Below are 22,035 nucleotides of genomic sequence, written 5' to 3' on the forward strand. Positions count from 1 at the left end.
CTACATGGTACAGGCTGTGCGGGCATCGGTTCCCCAACGAGCGCAAGCAGCAGACTCATATGGCAGTGGTGCACGAGCAGGAGCTGTCGGCCGAGGAGCTGGCCTCCCTGACGCGGGTGCGCCACCAGCGCTGCCCGGACTGCCCCTTCGCCACGTACAGTGCCCTGCAGTTCCGGCAGCACAGGGCCACTCACACGGGCCGCTACCCGTTTGCTTGTACCCACTGCACCAGGGCCTTTGCCTTCCGGTCAGTGAATGATTTTTGCCCTCCAGTCAGTGAATGGTCTGCTTTCTGGTCAGTGAACGATCTTTGCCTTTTGGTCAGTGAACAGTCTTTGGCTCCTGGTCAAAGAGCGGGCTTTACTTTATGTTTAGTGAACAGTCTTCGCCTTCTGGTCATGATACAGTCTGTCTTGCAGTCAGTAAATGGTGTTTACCTTACGGTCAGTGAATGGTCTTTGCATTCTGACCAGTGAGTAGTCTTTGCCTATTCCTTCATGGAACAGTCTTTGTCTTGTGGTCAGTGAAGAGTCTTTTCCTTTCAGTCAGTGAACAGTCTTTTTCTTTCTGTCAGAGAGCAGTCTTTATCTTGTAGTCAGTGAACAGTCTTTTCCTTGATTTGAGAGACCAGTCTTTGCCTTGGGGTCAGTGCACGGTTTTCGTCTTGCAGTCGGTAAACGGTCTCTGCTTTGTAGTGAGTGAACGGTCTTTGTCTTGCAGTGAGTGAATAATTTTTGCCTTGCAGTCAGTGAAAGGTCTTTGCCATCGATCAGCGAACGGCTTTTGCATCAGTGAGCAGCACTTGCCTTCTACTCGAGAGACGCCTTCGTGAGCGATTTGAAAAGCAGGAGGGTAACGACGGGAGCTGAGTGAAATGAATTGTAAGCATTGACATTAGTGGTACAAAAAGTACAAGATGTCGAATACAACAAGGACCGAGACAAAAAAACGACAACACGAGACAACTTGTGTTGTCTTGCTTCGTCTTACTTCGTCAAACCGATTGACTCGCTTTCTGTTGCTGCTGAGCCCAGAACTCTTGTTTTGCACCCATGTCCCTCGCTCCTTCCTCTTCACCTTGCTGTGCTACGCATTGTAGGGTGCGACGAAGTTCGGCACAAAGCCTGCAATCAAAAGTCGTCAGAGTACCATATTTTTAGGTCTATAGTCCGCACTCTGTGTGTAGCCTGCAAAAACAAATTTCGGTTTAAAAAAAAGTTTTTCCTTAGATGCAGTTTGCGTCCGGTGCATAGATCACACACATATACAGCACACCTTGCAAATTGCTTGCTTTATTAGTGCACAGAAGAGGCTGTACCGTACAAAACCATTGCTTACATATCCTGTCGTTCATAAAATCCACAACATACCGTCATATTGAACAATCCCAAAACGACTCCTCGTATAGTCCGCACGGCATAAAATTTCTAATTTCGAACATGTGTTGTCCAAGGACTATAGTCTGGAAAATATGATACTCATGGTGGCGCCTTGCTGCCGCTGAGCACACAATAAGAAAAGTGTCCACTCCAAGAGCAGTCGCTGATTGCACACTTCGTCGAGGCATACTTTCGGACTCCGACGCAAAAAAGCCAGGAGCTAGCCCAGCAAATGCCGCGCATTCGAAGTATCCTGCATTATCACTGCCTTTGCCACGATAGCTCGGGAAAGGGGGCAAACTCTCGTCCATGACTGAACACAAGTGCGTAGCGACCTGACATTGCTTCGTGGCCCCCTCCATGGTGGAGCCCAGGTTCCAGTTGACGCTGCACGTGCGGCGCCACCACCGGCAGGGCGGGCCCCTGGCCTGCCCCCACTGCCCCCGGCGCTTCGTGGCGGAGGAGACGCACAAGGCGCATGTGGCGCTGCATGGGGCGCCCCATGCGGTGAGCCTGATGTGCACCGACTGCAACTGCCTGTACGAGACCCCCCGACTGCTGGACAAGCACCGTGCGGCGCTGCACGGCAAGGGGGAGCCCCGCTACGCCTGCCGCAGCTGTTCTAAGCGCTTCCGCACCGCTGGGGGCATGGCCGCCCACTACAGGTAAGGCCGCACCAGATTGTTGCGAGCGGATCAGAGTCGGTTGACGAGCTTCCAAGAATGCCTAAGGCTTTTCCGTGGCGAATCCGCTCGGTAGTGCTCGCCATGCTATTGTCCCGCCTTTCTGAACTGGTGGAACGTGGGACGCACATTGCTTGCTGTGGAAAGTGATTCTACCGTGGTTTTTACGATAAATATAAAGCTTGCGCTAAAGTTTGCGCAGAAAGAGAGTCGTTCAAGAACGGTCCTTCTCCAATGACCGCGGAGGCTTTGCCACTGGTGGCACTAGGGACGCTGTCTGTCCGTACCTGTTCTTGTGCTGGTAAAATAGAAGAACCGTTTTTGAACGACTCTCATCCGTGGAGCTTGTAAACTGATGGATCTAAGAATGTCGCACCAGATTGTGTTTACAGGTGTTTGCACATGCTATTTGGATGTAATTTTTTTTATATAAACCAATAAACAGGGTGCAATGAAACATTTCCCAAACGAGCTGCAGAGCAACAAATACACGTCAGCGAAGTGGATTTTTTCCCGCAAATTGACATGGCAAGCGTGCCCGTGATTGAATCGGCGGGGCTCGTGTCAAGCACCAGGAAACGTTGTACAACCTCCGAGGGCCCACCACGTCGGTGATCAAGTCGGCGTTGGAGATGGTTGCCCCACTGAACATCAAACTGCCGAACGTGAAACCAAATCCACCTCCCGAAAGCTGAAGTCAAAGCGTTCAGGGACATCAAGGCAAAAGAGTGGAAATCTGTTTCTGTTGTGCGTGGAATTCTTTCCTGTGGCAGTGTACGCAGCCCGGCACCCCGGAACCCCAGCTGTTTTAGCAAGAACAGTAGACACAGAAAAGATATATCTTTGAAAGTAAAGTCACCCATGGCTGCGAAAAGCAGATCGAGGTCGCGTGTTTGCAGTGCCATTGAGAAGCAACGAACAGTGATCGCTACAGGCGAAACGGGAAAAAAATGTTCCTCTTTGGAGTGTCAGGAGAGCGCCGTGACCGACTCAGGTCAGCGTCCGGCAGAAAGAATGCACGCAACAAGCTCCGAATGTGCGCACAGGATCGTGATTAATTAAACTAGTTTGAATTGTACCACATTAAATTTATGTTCTTTCTTATCATTATTTAAACCTGGTCGTCAGCAGTCCAGCCTTTCCCCCCCCACGAAGGGTAGGCTCCGAAATTCACTGATCCGAGAAATCTGTATTTAAATTGTTGACTTGTGCTTCAAACTCACCTGTAGTCTTGTGCGAATAGTGGATTTTGAGTTCGAAGCGAATAGTGCTTTTGGCCGAATATTTTCTATTCGAATATCGAATATTTTTTTTACGCCTTTCACTACTTTAGCATAATGCTTCGCCGAAAACCCAGCTAAACTTGTGAAGGTTGTTCCATTGGTTTATTTATAAGCCAAGTTTAATCTATCTATATTTAGGATTAACTGTGACCTCAGAAGGTCTGATGTCTTGGGATGGGAAGTAAAAGAGGGTTTGACATAAAATGAATCCTATAGAAATGGCAAACTATACCCAATTAAGTGAATTTACAAATCTTAAATTTTCTTTCTTTAATTTCGAGTTAAAAAAGAATGAATTGTGCATGATGAACGCAGGTTGTAAGGGCATCTCTGCCTAACATATACTCTTGCACAACAGTCAGTTTAATTTTGAAACTTTTACTACAGTGTAGATACTGTAAAACCCTCAATGTTCGTGAGCCCTTAATTTTTGCAAATTAAAAAAAATCGCAAAATTTAAAGGCACACGAAAATTTTGGTTTTAAGGAATTTCAATGCAGGTCTCTTGAATTCGCGAAATTTAGTGGCCGCGACTATGTCCTCTGTGACCGATTCGCGGAAAATAGGGGCCGCGGAAATAAAGGGTTTTACAGTATACATATTAGCAAAGTTTCCATTTATTTTCAAATACAGCCGGCACGCGTGCACCATCCCGCCTTGAATGTGTTTCCAAGTGTTTATTGCGGCGGGTTACCCCGTTGAGTGCGCTTCTTACCGAGCACCGATGTAATGCGGAGAAGCAACACCCGCGGAGCTCGCTTCTACAGGTACTGCTTCTCCGCAGTGCACCGGTGCTCGGTAAAAAGCGCACTCAACGGGGTAACCCGCCACAGTCAACACTTAAAAAAACGCGAATAGTGCAGTTCTTCTCGAAGCGAATATCGAATAAAGTATAATTCGAAACTACTATTCAAAATTTAAAATATTCGCACAACCCTACCCACCTGTAATCTTTTGTATGAACTCTTATTTTTCACGAATTCCTGCCACAGTGCTTTCTCTTCAAAGACTTCCTACATTTTTCGACCCCTTGCTTGCCCTTGTTTGAAATCGGCAACGTCCTCTCTTTCTCTACTCCCGTTACGGTGATTTTGTATATTTAGCGCCCTGTAAAATAAAAAAAAATATTGCAAAGCATTTTTGAAGGGCCGGATCGGACCGATTAGGAGCCTTGATATGTGAAAGTTAGAAGAAAAATTAAGATGGCCTTCATTTTAAACTGATTTTTCAATTATTTCAAAATCGGTAACCTGTTTACATTTCAGTGTATTTTTTTAGAAAGGTTATCGTTTTCAATTTCAATGACAATTTATGCGAATATAGAACCATTCAAATGATGTTAACAAATTTGAATTTTTGGTCTTTTGAGGTTTGGATCTATAAAGCTCTGAATGCTTCGTAATCGATAATACATGTTTACCTCCTTTTATTTTATGTACAGCCTTTGCACAAAAAATATTAAACCTAAGTCGACAACAGTTTTTCTTTTATAAATATCCAAAAGGACGGTTTCACGCAAGTTGCAAAAACGTGCGCGTATACCAACAGCGGCTTTGTGATTTTGTTCCTCAAGAGAAATTTTATTTTTGCGCCAAAAAAGTTTGAATATGTTTTTGCGTTGCACAACAAGTAAACTGTATCTTTCGGTAAAAAGAAAAAAGAAAAAAAAAAAAAAGTTGACCGTACATGGTTGTTCGATTCTATCTGAAAATGCCCAATACAGACGATCTCAGTCAATCCTAATTTTTTTTTTTTTAAGTATCTTTTATTTTCTATGCATTGTGCGGCCCTCCACGGCAGCGGATCTATTGGCGCTTACAGGCAGCGCATGTTCAGGTTCTGCCTCGTCCTAGTTCCATATCATGTTACCGCCAAGGTTGTAGGCTGATCTGTTTTCAAAGGCGCTCCGGTTGCTTCCTTTAGGTCGCGTAGACGGAGACGCTATACGCTGGCTGTTGAAACAGGCACCGCGAAGCTTGTTACAGGGTGGCGCACCTCGATCGCTCCGGCCCATGGGCATTTTTGGGTCGGTTGTACGAAAATGTATTAGAAATTTTCCCTTCAAAACTACCGTCCACCTCTGTGCTGTCAATTTGTCTTTTCCTAACCACCCTGTAGCATTTTTATGCTTTTTTAATAATAATGAAATTGTGAAGAACAGGTTTGGGTGCAAGCCCCATTTGTGCAACTGCGTTAGGATCATTTTGGCCATATTTCTCGCTTTATAAGTTCAAAGCCACACAAATATTGCATTATGTTTTTGCAGACTCTGTTAGTACATATTATAAACGTTAATTTCCGAGAGTTTAAAGAATATTAAAGATGGCCTTTTTTTTAAAGGATTTTCAAAATAATGCATATCTAGTCAAATGCCCCGGTGTGAGCAATTCTTGTAAATTTGTCCCGCTAACCAGGACAACAATATTTCATGCAGAGATGAACTATATACAGGACAACACACTGGCAAAGAAAGTTTGAAGACCTTAGCTTTTATAGATAGAAAAAAATTTTTAATTCAGAGCATTATTGTGCAATGTGCCATGTTTGCGATTTTTTTTTTTTTTTTCAAAATAATAACTTTAATATTGGTGATTAATACTTTTTGTCAATCCTTCCTATGCATAATTTTTCAGTGAATATTTCTAGACCCGTAGCCGGAACAGCTTTTTGGAGAAGCCGCCTGAAATTTCAACATCGCACGATGCGCAAAACGCGCACGTGACTGAGAGAGTGCTTGCAAATTGTTTTCGCAAAGACAAAATATTTTTTTCCGAAAACAAGGATTAGTTTTATCCTTCTGGGCACGGAGCCAGCAAAATATATTTTTTTCATCCAAAATTGAAAATGGTCACCGGACATGGTTGTTCGATCTTATCTTAAAACGCCCAAAAGCATTTGGAACACGACACCGTGACGTTTCGCAGTCATCGCCATGACTCTCCTGTGGATTAATGCAGGGCTGATAACTTTTCGCAATTTCAGTTTCAGAAGGCAATAACTTTGTGAGATGCGATGGCAGCCGGTAATCGTTGTCACTGACTGTCTCATCCACAGTCAGTTTTTTTGGAAACGTTCCAGGAGGGAAATTTCTACGGACGGCTCGGGGCTGAACACATCGCATTCGTGGCATCGCTGGCTTTATCCAGCTCGTGTTAAGTGTTTCCCGTCTGCTAATTTAGAGCTTCTCAATCCTTTTGACCTCAAAGAAAGGTTCGGGACTGACATTTTTGTTTCCTCGTAAACTCTTGTTTGTGTGGTAGGAGCACTTTCTGTAGATTGGTTTCAATAGGTGCATGCGAGCAAAGCCAGTTGCACTCATATGTCATAACAAGAGAATGTCGTGACATGTTATGAAAATAGGGGGCAAAGTTTTGCAATATTTATGCCGTGGATATTCAGGAAAAAAAAGTCCGAGGACACCTAAGCAGTTCTTATGAGTCGTGAATGCGAAAGCATGAATGTCGTTCTTCCGCTCTCTTAGTTTGTCTACGGTGTAGTGGAGTGAACAACCGCGTTTTGCCGGCCGATGGCTAAGCGTGCGCTTTCGTGAAGTGGACGTGCCGCACTGTGCTCGGCCGTACACCCTCTCCGGAGTCTGCCCGGGGGGGCTCTGCAGGCTCCGCAACCGGCCGCTTTCTCTTACCGGTGGCCGGGCCACAGCGCCGCCATGGGGAGGGCATTCTGGTGGCTTTTCTTGGAACTACGCCATGCGAGAGCCAATGGGAGCCTATCCATCAGATTTCTACTACAGACGACATTGGGACAGGGGAAGAGGCCATTTTACGCGGCTTCAAAGCTGTTTACGTTGGTTTGCTCTAAAAAACAGTTAATGCTTTCGTACTAAAAAAAGCACGGGATAGGGGATCTCTCTAGGGAGGGCATTCATATAGGATTTTATGGGTAGATGCAACATATTTTGAATATGACAGGTTGTGTTAATTATGATTTCTTTATGATACAAGCATCTGTGTGGTCTAATAAAGCAGGCATTTCTCAAAGTGTGCCTTGTACGAGAATTGTATGTGAGAACTGTGCTGTAGGTGCGGACTTTGCACCAAGTGCGGACTATACACTGGCTGTGGACTATAGTCCGAAAAAAACAATGGCAACTATACATTTTTTTTTTTACTGCTTTTCAGGGAGTGCGTTGGTTTTTTATAAAATTTTACAAAATAATTACACATAAAGGACAGAACACGGTCCTTTACCGTATTTACTCGCACAATGAACGCACTCGCGTAATGAACGTACCCCCCAAGTCGGCTCTCAAAATTTTGACTTTTTTTTTTCTTCACTCGCGTATTAAATGCACCCCCAACTCAGACGTAAAAATTTTGACCCCCTCCCCGCAATCACGCGAAATGAACCCACTTTTCTATCCTGGTGCAGCGAGGTCGCGAAATGCATGGGTAGCGGTGGGTGAACAAAATTCGCCTTGCAAAAGGCTTTAAAAAATAAAAAAAAAGATCCAATGTAAGCAAAAAAAAAAAATGGACAGGAGCTTTTTTTTTTTTTTTTGCACAGTGCGCGCGCCACGCAAGGGGCGCGCGACCCCAAAGTCCAGACTGTGCTGTGCAATAATACAATACTATGAAAGATAAGCGGAAAAGCCCTCGCCTAAGCAACGCCTAAGCAAAACAGCTTGTGAAAGGCAGCAAAAAAAAAAAAAAAAAACCACGGAAGTAAGAGAAAAAAAAACAAAGAGGAGCTTTTTTTTTCACACTGCGCAGTTTGGTTGGGGGGTCGCGCGCCGCTCGCAAGGAGGTAAGAAAGAGATGCGAAGAAGCCCTTGCTTAAGCAACGCCTAAGCGAACGAAACAGCTTGCGAAAGACGGCAAAAAAAACCAAAAAAACTCGGAACTAAGAGGAAAAAAAAAACAAAGAGGAGCTTTTTTTTTTCTTTTTTTTTTTTTGCCCATTGCAGTTTGGTTACGGGGGCGAGCGCTGCGCGCAAGGAGATAAGGAAGATAAGCGGAGAAGCCCTTGTCAAAGCAACGCCTAAGCAAAGGAAACAGCTTGCGAAAGGCTGCAAAAAAACAAAAAACCCAGGGAACTAAGAGAAAAAACAAAAAAACAACAAAGAGGAGCTTTTTTTTTTTTCTTTTTGCACAGCCCAGTTTGGTTACGGGGTCGCGCCACCCGCAAAGAGATAAAAGTTACCTCGATTTTTCAGGATAAAAGGACCGTTCATTATGCGAGTAAATACGGACACAAAAATTTTACTTCGCCTAATGAACGGCCCCTCCCCTCAACTTTGCATCGATTTTTCGGAAAAAAAAGTGCGTTCATTCTGCGAGTAAGTACGGTATGTCTGCGTTCTGTCCTTTATGTGTAATTCTTTCGTGAAAATCATAAATTTTTATCACCAGCTTTAGGTCTGAGTTGCAAGGTGCCGTCATTAGCACCTTAGTTTCCTCACACTGCACTAACCGTGTTCCTTCTCTATGGCTACAACCCCGGGACTTGCTCTCAGTGTGTTTGACGAAGAGCAATATCTGCGTGACATCCTCCCGTCAACCTGTGACGCAGCTTTCCATTGGCAGGGTGATCCACGGAGGCTTTGCAGTCCGACATTCCACTTGCAAGCCAGGCCCGACTGGCAAGAGTTCAAGGTAGGTTCAAGATGGTTTTGTGCACTTGGGTGTGCCAAGCGGGCATAAGCCCCCAGCAGTGCGAACCCTCGGTTCCTTGAAAGGATTCTCGTCGTACAATGGGCAGAAGTGGTCTCTTTAAAGGGCAACTCCAGTCAGAATTTTTTAATTTGGGATTACAACTGTTTTTAGCTGAAGCAGTTTCCTTAAGGGGGGACATGGGTCTTTGGAGCCAAAAACTTCCTAAAACTGCATTTTTTGAAAATGGCAATAGCCGTTGTTCTTCTGAATCTACCAGGCTTATAATTTCGTGAATGAATATTTCAGCTATAAGTCAATTTATAATATCTATGTGGGCTGCATGTGCATTGAAGTTGACTCTAAAACATCGTTTTCACAAAACACAGTTTTTGGACTCGTTGAAAATTTACAGGAGGGATATCTCATCATCTAGAGCAGATAGAAATATAACTATTCCTGAAATGTGTAGCTGAATGTGTGAAGCATACAATGTTGCGAGCAGATTTTTTAATATAAGTCTAGAAAAATTTATATTTGATCTTTTGCTATATTACTTGTTAGACAGGCATTGAGCACTGAACTTCAATTTGAGGTAAAATAACTAATAATGAGTTTATCTTAAAAGTGCTTCCAACATTGTATTCTCTGCACTTCGTAGTATCTAGCCATGTGTTAAAAAGAATATTTTGTTGAGCAGTTCTTTTTCTATCGTTTTTCCAAACAAAGGCAGGCAAGTTTTAATTATTTTGAGTACGATACTACTGACTGAGAAAATGACCAGATATATGAAATCAGCACAAAAAGCTTAACAAGCTTGTGCAGTTTCATTAAGTTTGGCCATAAAATAAGAAAAAAAGCTCCAAGACCAGTGCTCCCCCTTAATTACAAATAAACTGCTTCAGCCCCCCCCCCCCCCCCCCCCCCCCCCCACCACACACTCCGCGGCTCTTGGAAGTTTCGTGGTTTTGTTTGCGGCTCCTAGGCTGGGTCAGCCTGGCCACCCCTGTGCTAGAGGGTGGCAACACTGATCATCAGCCGTACGGCTGCAACAAGACGTCACAAGGGTGCTGCGGTACACGGTACACGCAATCAAATGCAGCTCCATCATGACGTGACGTCACAAGGGTGAAGCGCCTGTGCTTCACCAAAAGCTAACCCGCTTGCCGCCCGCTAAAGAGATGTTCATGTTTATTAACTTCTAAGTAATGGTTTCAGAAACTTTCATATATAAACACGCAGGATTTATCTCGCAAGAAATTATTTTTGGCAGGCCGGAAGCCCTCCAGAAGTGGGCGAATTTCTATATATATCTTTTTATTTAGGGCTGCCTCATACTTGTTTAACATAGCCAGAACAGGTCACTCCTATTGCAAGTGCCATTTACTCTAGATTCAGACTGTTCTAGCTTTACAAGTTTAACTAAAAGTATCAGTAGCCAGAAGAACCCCATTCATTCTAACAAAAAAAATGCAGAAAATTTGGAATGAACAATTTCATTGTTTGAGACACGAAACAGGGCTTATGATCGCTCAAGCTTAGTGACGTGATATTGTGTTATCTTTAGTCATGCCCTTTTTGACAATATCTTCCACTTCAGATCATATTGCTGCTTTGCCACTCTTTCTTAGTATTGTATTATTTGCCTCTTAGTTCAAAGCTGTTTATCTGTCTATCATCGAGGAATACCTGCTAGCAAAGTTGTATAAGTCACACCACTTTGCACGGTTCTCGCGATTAGTTCTTTAGTTTACGTGCATTGGTGTCGCAAAATCTGAGTTTCGCACAATCGCTAGATTGCACATACCGTTTGACGTGCATTTCGACTCGCGAGAAATGCCGATAGTATGGTCCTGTCTGGCAGGGGCAATCGAGTGTTTCGCAGCAAAAGGACGTAAAATGTGCAAAATGAGAGGGTAGTCGACTTTATTCGAGCGAACGCATGCCGAGCGAACGAAAGTTTAAGGAGCTACACACTCGCGAACCAAGCTTTGGAGCACTAAGCCTAGCCCAGGCCAAGTCCCAAAGACGACGCGAGCATCGATGCGCAGGCAGAAAGATAAACCTCGACATACTTTTTTTCGGTACCTCTAAAAGATTGGCTAGCCACAATCCTTCCTTTTACATGTAGCACCACTGCTGGAGCATGGCACAAAAAAACTGCTCATCAAACGGAAACTGAGAAAGACGGGAGAAAATATTTTTCAATGCGTTTATACCAGCCCACTTACTTTTCAGTGTTATTGGGCTGAAGCAAAAGAATACGGAACTATGGCTTAACTAGGCAACATCAATAACATGCTGTAAAAGCTTTATTCTCACTGTCTTGCCTAACCACATTGATGCACTTTGGGGAAACCATAAAAATTAAAATATCTCGCATTCAGAGTCAAAATAGTGTGGCGACAGCAGTGCCTCCTGGAAGGGGAAACACCACCTATGGCTTCGTAGTTATGGTGCTTTACAAAAGATGGCATGTGGCGTATAAAAAAAATGGCGTTGCACCTCAAAAAAAAGAAATCTTATCTAAGTCGCATCGTTGTGTAAGTCGCACCAAGAAAAATGTTTGAAAAAAAAAAAATGGTACTTATACACAGGTAAATACGGTACTAAGTTTTTCAAATTACCATTTTTCATATTAAAGGGAAAACTAATTTTAAAGCTAATTAAATGATTTTTCAATGTGCACCTGGTGGATGCATGTGGAGCCTATTTGGAAAATAATCTAGCAACGTTGGGGAACTTGCTACGTAGTCATGATGTAGCAAGTTCCATCGGAGCAGTGCCGCTCTTCAGAATTCAACATTTTGCTTCATAGCTTTCCTCCTTAAAGGGGCCCTGCAATGTCTTTTTTACTAATTTTTAATTTGCACCGAACCTAAGCGCACTGAACGTAGTAACTTAGTGAAACTTTTCTTTTCTTGAAATTCCCTTTATTTTAAAAGTTATAGGCAAATTAAAATTACAAAAACAAGCAAAAAATAACCTCCCTCGTGACGTCCTTGGTTGCTTGAGAGTGGCCGTGAACTAGAGAAGAAGTAGTGAGCTCATCGACCGCTCACGGCTGCCGCACTCCGTGTCGACGGCGCGAGAGGGCGCCATTAAAGCGTGTTCTGGATAGGCTGCATACAGCGGGCAGCCAGAGCGGCTCTCATTGCATTTGCTGTGCGATTAAACACTAATTCGGCATGACACTTCATTGGCCACAAACGACAGCAAACACGGGGTAAATATCAGTTCAGAATGGGAGCTACTTTGCGCTGCCATACCGCGAAACGGCCAAACCGCAAGACAAAGCTTCTCACCGATGGCCTTCGGAATGCTCGGAGCCGGTTGGATCCTCCTGCCCATACGACCGCAGCGCCGCTGCATACATCCGAGACCTTTCCGTGTCGGCGCCTGATCCCACTACTCTTCTCTAGTATGCACCGCCTTTTCCACCGCTTGGTGGCGGGTATGTCGACGGGTCATTTCTTTCCGTACTTTATGTTGCGGCATTTGTTTCTTTTTTTATCTAAAATACTGAACATAAACTACTTTTATAAATAATTGAAACGGTTTGTGCCACTTATATTTTGTATTTCGACTAAAAAGAAGCTTTTAGCGGCTCTGACCAGTAGTAAGCCCAGGACCAAAGACGTCACATTTTGCGCGCTTTCGGTACCGCGGGTCGCCCTCGTCGGTGGAGGAGGTTTCCGTGTCGTCCGGTTAAAATATGACGCACTGATATTTAGTTACTCTCTCCGTGCCCGCTGGCTTGCCCGACCCCTAAGAGACGTGGAAACCGCAAAAAAGGTAGACGCTTAAATATGATTGCAGGGCCCCTTTAACTCATAAATCGCATACTGTACCAAACAGTTCAAGAAGACAGAAAGGAGGGACTCCCCTCTTGCTCGGATCCTCGTTTGTGCACCCGGATACTGCCATTCTCCCCCTAGAAGATTAGCCGGTCGCTCAAAATTTGGACAAACGTTGCTTTTTTCACCTCATTCATTCCGAAGCTGACAGTGCTGTGGAAGCTACTTGCTCCTTGGGCCAGCCACACGCTCGTCACCCCGCAGGTACTTCGAACGGCTCGATTGTAATGCGTGGACGCTATTGACACCACCACAACGCTGACAACGCCACCAACGGCAAAGCTCGTAACCACGCCTGCCTTGCTACATCACGAATGCGAGGAATTTTTCGTTTTTGTTTGCGCCGGATATCCCATGATGCATCGCGCTATCCGTTCGCTTCTCTTCGAGCGCTTGCTCGAGTGCACTGTTTGGAACGAAAAATATAGCCAGTTGTTCAAAATACAAATGTGCGATTATCATTTACGGTTATTATCCGTCATGCTTGACTCATTTCCCAACTAAATTTGAATATTTCGATTTTCGTTTTCGTACCCCTTTAAAGGAATATGAAAATAGAAAATCTAAGTTCATAGTAACCGGCTGCATAAAAGTTTGGCATATAAGCCACAAATATCAAGTCTTGATAGTGTCATACTGAAAGCAACAGTCTTATTAAGGTGGGATTTATGCCAAAAAATGGAGTGGAGAAAAACATATCCAAAGTGCTCGAACCTCTACCTTTCCTTTAGCATTGGTGGGCTGAAAAAAATGCATAAATAAATAACTATGCAGTGTAAGCAAATGAAACTTTCTGAGAACCCTCTCTAGACGTTTGCGGACTTAAAGATGGCATTTTTCAAAATCATCTTTTTTTGCAGGAATTTTTTCTTTCCTGTGTTCTTTCCCTCTACAAACCGCAGCTCTGAGCACGTGGAGCAAAAGCTCACACTGCAGATCCTAGGGATCTTAGGTTCAATCCCCACCACACCCGTTTCGATCTGGACGAGCGTCGCATTGGTGTGCAGTCGCGAATCACTACTGCGCGATGCATGTTGAAGATGTCTCGTCTTCGGCGGCGACGCTGGACGCTTATTGAGGCCGGCTAACTTCCCACCGTGTAAACACACACACAGCGCAGTTACTTTACTTGGCAGATCATTAATCCTTTTTAAGATGCCACGGCGTGTATTTCGCCAATAGACCTTTTGCTAAACTACCTGAGCACCGAGGTGCACGACGCGAGCGTAGTTACACCCACCGCACGTGCCTGCCTCTGCGGCACTAACCGATCCGAAGCAAACACCCTAAAACGAATTGCACTTTGCACGCAGCCTTTATTTTGGTTATTTACCGAAAATCTTATATCGACGAGGCGACCACATACGGCGTGCGCAACCACGTTCTGGGCATTTTCATCGGTGCTTCAGTATAATTTGGCAAAAGGTCTATTGCAAAAAGCAGACCACAGCGACATATTTGATTGCATCACCGGTGCTCGAGCCCAACGCATCGCCGCTGGCACTCGAGCCCAATGCATCGCCGCTGGCATTTGAGCCCAATGCATCGCCGCTGGCACTCGAGCCCAACGCGTCGTGCAAGTGGGAAGGAGAGACGAGAGCGGGAGGCACGGTGTGCTTGCAGTGCCACGGTGGCGCCCATGCGGCGCTACGGCTGTTCCCGATGGCCCTTCAGCTGCGAACCGTGCGGCCGCTTCTTCAAGTTCGAGAGCAGCCTGCGGGCGCACCGGGTCTGCTTCCACGGGCTGCCCGGCAGCGAGCAGCAGTCCAAGTCGTGCCCGGAGTGTGGCAAGAGCTTCCAGTGAGTTTAAACGGGACACGTCTTTTGCGGTTGCAGCATTTGCTGGACCGGAAGCGGAACTCTTCCTTTGGTTCCGGTCTACTTTCGGACCTTTCCTTTGCTGGGGGGAAAGCTGCCCTCCGCTTCCGTCCTCGAAGAAGGGCTGGCAGCATGCTCGTCGCATGGGTCCGGACGGCTGCCTCCACCGGGGTTGTCGGTCCCCAACCTCCCCCAAACTAGAAGGGGAGGAGAAAAAGGCAGGGAGGAAAGCCGTGCCGTTTGCGTAGTTGATGTCTTCATCGAAAATGGGCTCATGCACCAAAACTTCCACATTGTTTTTTTTTTGTTGTTTTTTTTACTTTTTGTCATGCGCGGAATCTGCTGTTTTTCATTTGTGCTGCCTTTAGACAGGTGCTTAATCACTTATAATGCAACCTATGGGCTCTAAGCATCCTAAGAAACCAAACATTATATCCGTGTGTGCCCGATTCCTCCATTAAAATAGGTATTGAAGATCCTCGGAACTATTGCAGACACCCAAATGCGCCGCTGGACGAGGAGAAGGCCTTCTCCTCGTCCAACGGCACCTTCTGGTTTCAGAGGTAGTTCCGAGGTGATCGATCTTCGATACCATGCATGACTGTAATGTTTTTTTTTTTTTTTTTTTTTTTTTTTTTTTAGAATGCTCAGGTTTTATATTTCTATGAAGTGACTACAGGAGAACGCGGTTTAGTGCCCCTTTAACCTGATTGTGGAACTTCATGTAGACACTAGCTTCATTTAATTCACCTGCACCTCCTGCACTGCTGCAGAATAGTGTAGGGCTGCATACTTCCAGTATATGTATTGAGATACGACCGGAAGTACACCGCCCTACACTTTTCTGTACTGGTGCGGGACGTGCAGGTAAATCAATTGAGGCTACTGTACGACAGAGGACATCCTACTGCACATCTCGCCTGTCTTTAGCAGTGGTGACAAAGGCAAATCAGAATAGTTTTGTCTGCTTGCCGTGGTTTTATTATGAACTGTTATGTGAGGGGAGCAGACCCTCTTCTTGATGAAGTCACGATAGGAATCTCCAGCATAGTTTTCTTAAGGGGGTGGGGGGGGGGGGGGGGGGCGAGGGGAGGGAAAGGGAGGGGAGAGGAGAGGAGGGGAGGGGAGGGAGGGGAGGGAGGGGAGGAAAGGGCTTTACCAATAGTTCTAAAAAAAAGTGAAAGCTTTACTAATGTTGTCTTCTGTGCACGTCAGTGGTGTATCCAAGAATTTTTTTCTTGGATGCACCACTGAGGTTACTGGAATGTTGATGACTTGAGGGGAGGTCAAAATGCATGTGTACATTGCAGAGTCGGCTGGAAGCCACTGGTGCAGGTAAATTATATGGCCAAATTGACATAACATATAGGGGGCTATTTGTCACAATAAGTAAAATAATTAACGAGAATTTGGTAATTAATTTTTATTTAGAGAAAAGAAGCATGGTTTGATTTATTAAACTTGCTGAGTGTCATCGAAAGGCTTTTAAGTCAGTAGATTTTAGAAAGACTTGGAGCGCATGGGAAGTGCAGTGGCATGGAACAGCTACCAGTCGTGCAACAGGCGTAAGGCTCGTGCAAATGCAGATGATTCATGCAGGCACGTCCAACTTGGATGCATTTTTGGAACCCAGGAAAACAAAATAATGGCGGAGCTTGCGGCCACCTGCACCGCAAGCTCCGTCGACCACACGACGCAGCTGTTAAAAATTAAAAAAAACACATAAAGTTGAAAAAACAGGAAGATGTACTCTGAGTTGATTCAAGAAGATTTCACCAGCTGGCCAAAACTTCAAAAACAACAACCAGAAAAAAAGAAAGACTGCATAAGAAGAGGACATTAGCGACAAAAGACACGAAATCAAATGCCTAGGAGGCCGAGACTAGAGTTAGCATTCGCTACACTCCTCATAAAACACGATTCTGCATTTGATAGTCTGATCAATAAATAAAAATACAACTCCAATTTTTCTTTTTTTTTTTAAGTCGAAATTTTGATAGTTACTAATATGCCCCAAAATTGAGTTCTACAGTTTAATTGACACATCTGAAGTAACAACCCAAATTACGAATCACAATGATTTCTGATTCCTAATTCAAAAATTTAATAATAAGTTGTTGAATTTTTACCTGTAGTCCTTAGAGGCTCTACAGGCAACACTGAAAACATGACTTCAAATGTCGTAATGGGGGGGCAGTACAGCTTGTCCCCGACAGGACCTGCAAGAAGTTTGATAGTTTTAAATGGTTGTTGGAAAAGTTGACGCCAGCAGAGAGAAACAAAGAAGTTTAGCAAAATACTGTTTTTTTAGACTGCCTGCTGAACTTGCAAGCTATACAACTTAGCGACGTCACTTTGCTGGAGAGCGTGGGGAAATTTGAACGTTGGTTTCGGCATCGCCTTCATTTTTCGTTTTCTCGACAGCCATTTTAAATTTATAGATAACGAATGACAAAAGAGGAAGGGCAAAACCTGAGTATTCCAAAGGGCATCTCGCTTGGGTAGCCCAGAAAGCCGTCGGAGCCACCCTTTAAATACCTTGACACATGTCCCGTGCCCAGGACGGAGCTGAGCCTGTCGATGCACCTGCGCACCCACACCCAGGAGGTGCACTTCAAGTGCAGCGTGTGCAGCAAGCTGTACCGCAGCCGGAGCAGCCTCAAGAAGCACGTGGCCCTGGTGCACCGGGCCTGCCTACGCTGCTTCTGCCCGCACTGCGGCAAGGGCTTCCTGGGTCAGGCCTCGCTTGCGCTCCACACCCGCTTCTGCCACAAGGTGTGGTCCCATAGGTTTCTCGGGGAGCCCGGAACGAGAGGGCGCGCAACTGCTCCGCAGCTTGCAGGCACCGTTACGTGGCCCTCTGCTGCCTGTCTGTGCAGCAACACCTAGTCGTTGGATCCTGGGAAAGTAGCGCCATGCCCCCCGTACGATCGCCGTTTCAATTCATGAAACGAACAGCTGCTCCTTTACCTTTCCATCCTTGGTGAGAGACGATTAAGGGGTCCCAGTGACGGGTTGCTTTTTAAAGGCATTTTTTGTGTATCGAGAGTTTGTTATCCACGCACCGGCGAAATAAGCACACATTTTCGCACCGCCACCACGTGGAACGTCGGTGCTGGGCAACGTTGAAAAATACTTTTTCTGTTCTGAAATATTCCATAACAGTATCACTGTAAGAGATCTAGGGAGATAAGCATGGTTGATAAGTGGATTGCATACACAGTGCCAAAAGGCGCTTATATTGGCGAGGAATGCTTTGAGACCGACGAAGCTCCATAGCGATCTTGGCACGACCGGTTCAGAACGACCCTTTTAAAGTTTCGAAAGGGCCGGAATGGTGATAGTTGCGGCAGCAAAAACCGGCCAGCCAATCACCTCGTGAAGTTTTGGTCGTCTGTGTGTTAGCATCTGTTTGTGTCGGGGGGGCAGGCAGGGAAGGCAATGGTGCTACTTTCCAAGGATCTAGTGACTTTAGTTGCAGCAGGTATACGGGCGCCGTCACATGACGAATGTCTGCTGCCGGTCTGTGGGGCCATAGGTGGTTTTTCTGAGTGCAGAATGAATTTTAAGCGAGGACCCTACCTGGGATTGTTGAATTTTTAACTGCTCTCTCAGTTGGCGTGAAATTTTGCAGGTGGTGGTTGTAGCCTTATAGAAGGAGGGCATGCAAACTTTCATTCCTGTGAACCAAGTTTGTGAGGTGCTATACCCCCAGAACGAAGTAATGCATAGCTTGGCATGGAATCTGCTCAATGAATCCATCGTTGAGAAATGGTGTTGATAGCCACATGATTTTTCTGGTGGAATGCATGCCGGAATACCTGTTGCTGGTTACTATAAAAAGAAATTTCACAAAATATGCATTTTCAAACTAAAAAAACGAGGAATTTGTTTTTATTTTTTTACATTTACTAAGTTGTGTTAATTGCAATTTTTCATAATAAAGAAAAATGAAAATGCAAGATCTAAGTTCATAGCAACCAGCTTCATAAAATTTCAATATGTAAGCCGCAAAAATTAAGTTTGATAGTTTCATACTGAAACGATAGATTTATTAAGTAAAATTTAGGCCAAAAAGTGGAACGAAGAAAAACGCCTTCAAAGCGCTCGAACCTCTACCTTTTCTTTAGCATCGGTGGACCGAAAATAGTTTATAAAAAAATAACTATGCACTGTAAACAATTGAAACTTTATGGGAATACTATCTATAGTCGGTGACAGGTCAAGAACGAAGTGGAAGCTCCGCCCACCCCTTTCCACTTTAGTGGAGCAAACACTGGAGAGGAGGCGACCTCCTCTCCACCGTTCGCTCCGCTGAAGTGGAAAGGGGTGGGCGGAGCTTCCACTTCGTTCTTGATCTGTCACCGACTATAGATGTTTGCAGATGTAAACATGGCATTCCTTTCAAAAGAACCTTTTTTGACAGAACTTTTTTTTCTTTCTGGGTAGGATCCCCCTTAATGTAAGAGAGGTTGGGCTTTCTGTTGTGTTGCTGGAACCATGCTTACTTGGCTAAATTTAGGGGGCTAATTAATGGTCTGCCAAATTTAGTGGAATGCCACCATGTATTTATTGCATGTTCACGTGACGTACGTCGGGTCATGTGATCCCTCGGTTCGAAGCCGTAGTGTCGCACGACGTCATTGCTATTAGATCTAGCAACATTGCACAGCGCCAAGTCACACGGGGAGGAAAGTGCGGTGGAATGTGCACAAGTCACCCAACTGCAGACACAGATGAAAGAGTCAGCGGAAGTGTCAGAGGCAACCACTAGCTAAATCCAGAACTCAAAGTTCTGTGATCACCCACCACAATGCCACAAAGGGGAAGCCAAGAATCCGATCCAATCCAATCCACAACGTCACAATGTCACTCGACATCGCAATGTCATGCGATGTCACATTGTGCCACGTGATGCGACATCGTGATGGACATACGGATGTTATTTTTTAGGCTTTGTGGATTGTTTATTAAAAAATAAGACGCGAAAGCTACACTTTTTTTTTTTTTAAGAACTTTGTGGCTGCGATGTCAAGGCGTGTCCCATTGGTGCCATTGTTTGAAATTTTTTTTGGTGGCGGTGTTGGGTCAGGATGTATAAAGGGAGGGAGAACTGAATAAAGTGGTTAGCTGTGTTTGAGACGTCGTCGTGTTTCTTCCACCCAGTCTCAGGTGGTAAAAAATGGTAAACTTACACCAGCTCACCTGCGCCCTAACTGTTTTTTCACGCTAAACTAGTTAGTGCTGGCGAGTTATGCGGCCAGGGGAACATAATATAGGGGGCTGTCACAATAAGTCAAATACATAACGAACTAAAATCTGTTATTTTACTTTTTGATTAGTGGAAATAAACGTGGCTTCAATTAGAAACTTGCTGAGCATTGTCGTACACCACTAGATTAATGGAGTTTAAAAAGATCTGGAGTGTGTGGGAAGCATGATAGTGTGCTAAATTTACCACTCATACAAAAACACAAAGCTGGCAGTGAAAAAAAACAAAAGAAACGGTTGATTTGTGTTTTTGCATTGCCAGCTTTGCACTGGTTGTTGTAAAGCCTACAAAAAAAAACCTGTATATTGGTAGTGCATTTTGCATTAGCGAATCTAGGCGGCGCAATGTCGTGCTGTCATTTGATGTCATGGTGTCGAGTTGTGCTGTCACTTTACACTACAACTCGACACTCAACGTTACTAGACCTAATATAATGCTTGAAACACAAAAGATTAAAACACTTAGGGATGGACACACACAGACGGGACAGTTCTTTCAATTAGCAACCGACGTTTATGATGCCTCCTCAATGGGTCAGAAGCGCTGACCCATTGAGGAGGCATCATAAACGTCGGTTGCTAATTGAAAGAACTGTCCTGTCTTTCTGTGTCCGTCCTTGTGTGTTTTATCTTTTCATGTTTCAAATCATCTATGCCAACCTGCTCTGTGTTCATGTTCAGATAATGCTGTTGACAGCACATTACACCATGATGTCAAGTGACATCACATTACGTCGTAACTTTGCACCGTGATGTCACACGACATTTCAATATGACACCACGACTCGACTGATCTGGCATGGCCTGACACACTTCACAAGGTCACATGACCTGTAGTGGCTCCAGCGACGCTACCGCATGACCCGTAGTGGCATACCGTTAAATTTAGCAGAATGTTAGCCTGTCAAATTTAGTAGACGTGAGCATGAGACACAAATTCTAAATCCGCTTTTGTTTGGATGTATTCTGCATTAAAAATGTTGAACTCGTCTCGAGTAGGGGACCGATTCAGTGCATTGACAGCTGTCACAATTGCCGTTTGCACGCAGGCCAAGGCAGCCCAAGAAGTGCCGGAAGCCGTCGAGATTCCCGCTGCACCCGAGCCCATAGTCAGCCAGGAAGAGCAGTTGTGGCAGTAAAGGCACTACTAGTACTGGCTCGTCTCTTGTACAAACTGAAGCCTCATCGGGCCCATTCTCGCCGGCAGGCTAGCTGGCAAATCATTTTGTGCGCGCTTTGTTGAAAACGATTTCGCTGTGCGGCAGTGGCATGTGGGCTCGCACACTCATTGCGTGCAAGTGCGAAATGCGCCTGGCGTTAAGAAAGTTGGAATGTGCGATTCAGTCACGATTCTAATTTTCTTGGTGTTCCACACGGGCGACAGTGTAGGGCAGTTTCACGCGACATCCTTTCGGCTTGAATGCTCGCGAGAATTCTTGCTAGCGAACCACTGCACATATTTCTGTATGTGTAGTGGTAGCGTTTTTCAGACCATTAGTTTCTATGGGCGGCAGTTGGCCGTGCCAGCCGGAGAAGTTGGCGACAAAAAGAAGCATTGGTTAATAATTGATTTTCAAGAATATTAGACATTCGGAGTATGCTGCCTGGAATGCATCTGCGACTGTTTTGTTTAGCGTAATAGTTGCAAATCCAGCAAAAAGGACGTCACCGTTTTGAACTGAACTGGTCACTGAACTGAACGAAACGGGTCCTTTCGCGCTCGTCCCTTGTGGCTTCTGTGATTAGATGTTGTTGGCGGTTGGTGCAATGGAACAGCTGTTTTAGTGACTCTGTTGTTAGCTGTCATGTCAGCGTGTTGCCAAAATGGCTCTGAACACAACCTATGCTACCGCGTGAACCAGACATTGTGCACCTATGAACGTTCCTCAGGTCAAGCCCCTGGAAGCTTGGTTGCACCAACACATAGCCGCAGGTTTGAAACCTAGCGCAGGATATTTGGGGCAAGCCATTTTGGGTCTAAGGCTTGCCTGCTGAAGCCCAAACATTGTGCATCGATCTGGCACATGGTCCAGCGCGACCTGTCTAAAACCGCCATATTTTTCCGATAGTGGCGACCCCTATCGGTCGCTGGAGTTACAAATTCTGCCCATGCATCGAAAGCGGTCCCAAAGTGG

At 45.1% G+C, this 22,035-nt stretch overlaps 1 protein-coding gene across 1 annotated transcript in view; it reads left to right on the top strand.

The window, feature by feature from the left end:
- LOC8050898 (zinc finger protein 665) overlaps window positions 1–21,071 on the top strand; it is a 57,550-nt gene extending 36,479 nt beyond the window's left edge. Inside the window, exons 10-15 of the mRNA XM_040212549.3 lie at window positions 14–247; window positions 1,754–2,044; window positions 8,889–8,957; window positions 14,435–14,611; window positions 17,191–17,404; window positions 20,950–21,071. Of these exons, the coding sequence (XP_040068483.1) occupies window positions 14–247; window positions 1,754–2,044; window positions 8,889–8,957; window positions 14,435–14,611; window positions 17,191–17,404; window positions 20,950–21,039 (1,075 nt within the window). The 3' untranslated portion in view covers window positions 21,040–21,071. The remainder of the gene's footprint in view (window positions 1–13; window positions 248–1,753; window positions 2,045–8,888; window positions 8,958–14,434; window positions 14,612–17,190; window positions 17,405–20,949) is intronic.
- Window positions 21,072–22,035: the final 964 nt, after the last annotated feature.

Source organism: Ixodes scapularis, unplaced genomic scaffold (assembly GCF_016920785.2).
Source record: "Ixodes scapularis isolate PalLabHiFi unplaced genomic scaffold, ASM1692078v2 PGA_scaffold7__128_contigs__length_106722199, whole genome shotgun sequence".
Taxonomy (NCBI): domain Eukaryota; kingdom Metazoa; phylum Arthropoda; class Arachnida; order Ixodida; family Ixodidae; genus Ixodes; species Ixodes scapularis.